The sequence below is a fragment of the Orycteropus afer genome, unplaced genomic scaffold (assembly GCF_000298275.1).
Source record: "Orycteropus afer afer isolate SDZICR_OR568_19922 unplaced genomic scaffold, OryAfe1.0 scaffold00403, whole genome shotgun sequence".
NCBI lineage: Eukaryota > Metazoa > Chordata > Mammalia > Tubulidentata > Orycteropodidae > Orycteropus > Orycteropus afer.
In genome coordinates this window covers 2501838-2504713 of record NW_006921990.1, presented here as the reverse complement: position 1 = coordinate 2504713, position 2876 = coordinate 2501838, and the positions used below count along the sequence as shown (strand labels likewise).

At 34.8% G+C, this 2876-nt stretch overlaps 1 protein-coding gene across 1 annotated transcript in view; it reads left to right on the top strand.

The window, feature by feature from the left end:
- CENPE (centromere protein E) overlaps nucleotides 1–2876 on the top strand; it is a 123432-nt gene that overhangs the window by 83651 nt on the left and 36905 nt on the right. The window contains exon 39 of the mRNA XM_042782660.1: nucleotides 1449–1667. Within this exon, the coding sequence (XP_042638594.1) occupies nucleotides 1449–1667 (219 nt within the window). The remainder of the gene's footprint in view (nucleotides 1–1448; nucleotides 1668–2876) is intronic.

Below are 2876 nucleotides of genomic sequence, written 5' to 3'. Positions count from 1 at the left end.
CACTATGCTACCAGAGCTCCCCACAAATACTATAGTGATATTCATATATCAATAATATATAAATACCCAATCACAATACAAAGTTATAAAAATATATAAAGCACAAAAGTAAATCAATAAGAAAAATTGTATAAATAGAGAACTGAGCAAAGAACAAAAATGAACTACTCTGATGAAAACAGCAAAATGTTATTTTGTTCTATTTTAAATCTCATCCAACTACCATTTATTGAGGTCATTTTAAGTACTAGGCACTGAGGTAGGCATTGTGAAAGCAGATTAAATGAGATACTGTTCATGTTGCTCAAAATTCAGCAGAAGAACCCAACAAAACACTTGATGTTTCTAAAACAAAGTAGTTATTGTAGTACTAGAATTAGTCCTAGAGTTCAAAGGGCATAGTAGATTTGGAAGTTACTGACATAGACCAGATAATGTTAAATGTTTAAAAGCTGGACTCACACAGGAAAAGGCTGTGGAATTAAACTAATATTGGGCCTGGGACAGAGCCTGGAGAACGTGGACTTTAAAAGAAATGGGAGCTGCTGAAGGGGGAGGACCCTCAGAAATCCTGGTTTTAAATGAGAGCAGTGTGATGTTGTGGAGGCACTGGCATAGAAAGTTTGGTAGAGTGGAGGAGTGAAGTAATGATAAATAGTAGGTGGATACAAATTATAATAATGTTTCATCCAAACTCAGATCATCTCAGCTTAGGTTATTTTCTGTTTGTTTGTTTTTAAAATAATATTTCATTTTGACAAGATTGCTGTCAGACAGAATATTCCATTGTGGGAGGGTAATTTACTTTTTCTGCAAATTATTAGTCAATATCAAGATTTTCAAAGTGTTTACATCTTTAATCCAGTAAATCTACTTTAAGGAATCTTTCCTGAAAAAATAGTGGAAATGCAGTCAAAGATTTGGGAAGAAAGATCCTCATTATAGTATTATTTTTAGTAGGAAAATTTAGACTTATGTATCAAAAATCAAATGAATTGAAGTTTTTATTGATCCAAGTGACAGAATATTGAGCAACTGTTCATTTCAAATTTAGGATTCCCAGATTTTTAAAATATCATAAAAAGTAATCAATGTCCTCCTAATTCTACAAGTTGTTTATAAAACAATACATACTGTAATCTCAGTTATATTTGTATATATGCCTGCATACCTAAGCAAGAAGATTAACAAAATAATACCAGTGATTGTTTCTCATATTCATTGTTGTATTTATCTCATGTTTAAAATTTTTTGCAGTAATTATATACTATTTCTATAATCAAAGATCAACAATAGCTGTTTTGTTTTTTTTAAACACAATGGTCTTAATTTATTTTTCTCCTACAGAAAGTGTTAAAGCTCAACTTTTTTATTACAGTTGTACAACTGAGACTATTTATTGCTAAATTGGTAGAATGAATTGTTAAATGAAGTGTAATTTTCTTTAGGAGCTTCTAAAGAAGTACTCAGAGATGGATAATATTTATGAATGCTTGAATATATTCTCTCTTGATTTGGAAAAGGAAATTGAAACCCAAAAAGAGCTTTCAATTAGAATAAAAGCAAAACTCTCACTTCCGAATTCACAAACCAAACAAATGCAAAAACTTCTCAGTGTAAACCAAAGATGTTCCACAGAATTCTACAGAGTCATGGAGAAACTTAAGGTATCACATTTTGTATAATATATTTATAAATGTCCATAAATTTTAGTTATAAATTTCAATGTATTTAAGTACTGCTTTGGGAGTTGGCATATTTGATATTCATGTATTTACTACCAGATTATGTATAATACAGCTCATGTGCAAGATCATCAGTGTACCTAGAACTTGTTCATTTATGAAAACCTGAACTCTGCCTAATGGGCCTAGACACTGCTCAGGAGATAGATATAAATAACGTCTCAAATCATCTCGCAATCTAATGGATGAAGCAGACATAAGACAGGTAGGACATGCAGTGATAGATATATGTTCCTATGAAATACCAGATACAAAGTTGCACAAGATGTGACTGTGTATTGGAAGTCAGAGTCAAGCTCTAAAGCTTGGAGTTCACTTGTAGATGATGAGGAGCCATTGGGTAATTTTAAGTGGTAGGATAACATGAGCAAATTACCATTTTACGTACTTCACTGAAGAATGAATAATAAATTAGTTTGAGGGGAATAAGCCTGTTATCAGAGAGACTAGACAAGAGTCTGTTACAGTGATCCAGATGAGATATTGTGGTTGTCTGGACTACTAGAGAAGGAGCTCTGGTGGTGCAGTGGTTAAAGTGGCTACTAACTAGAAGGTCAGCACTTTGAACCCACCAGCTGCTCCACAAGGGAAAGATGAGGCAGTCTGCTTCTGTAAAGATTTACAGCCTTGGAAACCCTATAGGGCAGTTCTGCTTTGTCCTATAGGGTGGGTTTCGTTTTTTTAGTACTACAAGAGAGGTCCTTGGGTGGCACAAATGATTTGCACTCAGCTATGAACTGAAAGGTTGGCGTTTTTAATCCACCCAGATGCAGTGCAGAAAAGCCTGGTGCTGGTGCTCTGCTCCATAAGATTGCAGCCATTAAAACCCTGTAGAGTGCGATTCCACTCTGACACACGTAGGGTTGCCATGAGTTGGAATTGACTCGATGGCAATGAGTTTGGTATACTTCCAGGTAAGAGTCCTTGTGTGGTGCAGTTAAGTGCCCAGATACTAACCAAAAGGTTGACAGTTTAAATCACCCAGAGGCCCCTGGAAGTCTACTTCCAAAAGATCACACCCACTGAAAACCATATGGAGCACAGTTCTCTTCTGACACTCTTTGTGGTCACCATGAGTCAGAATCGACTCAACAGCAACTGGCTTAGTTTTTTGGTTTTTTTTTTTTTTTT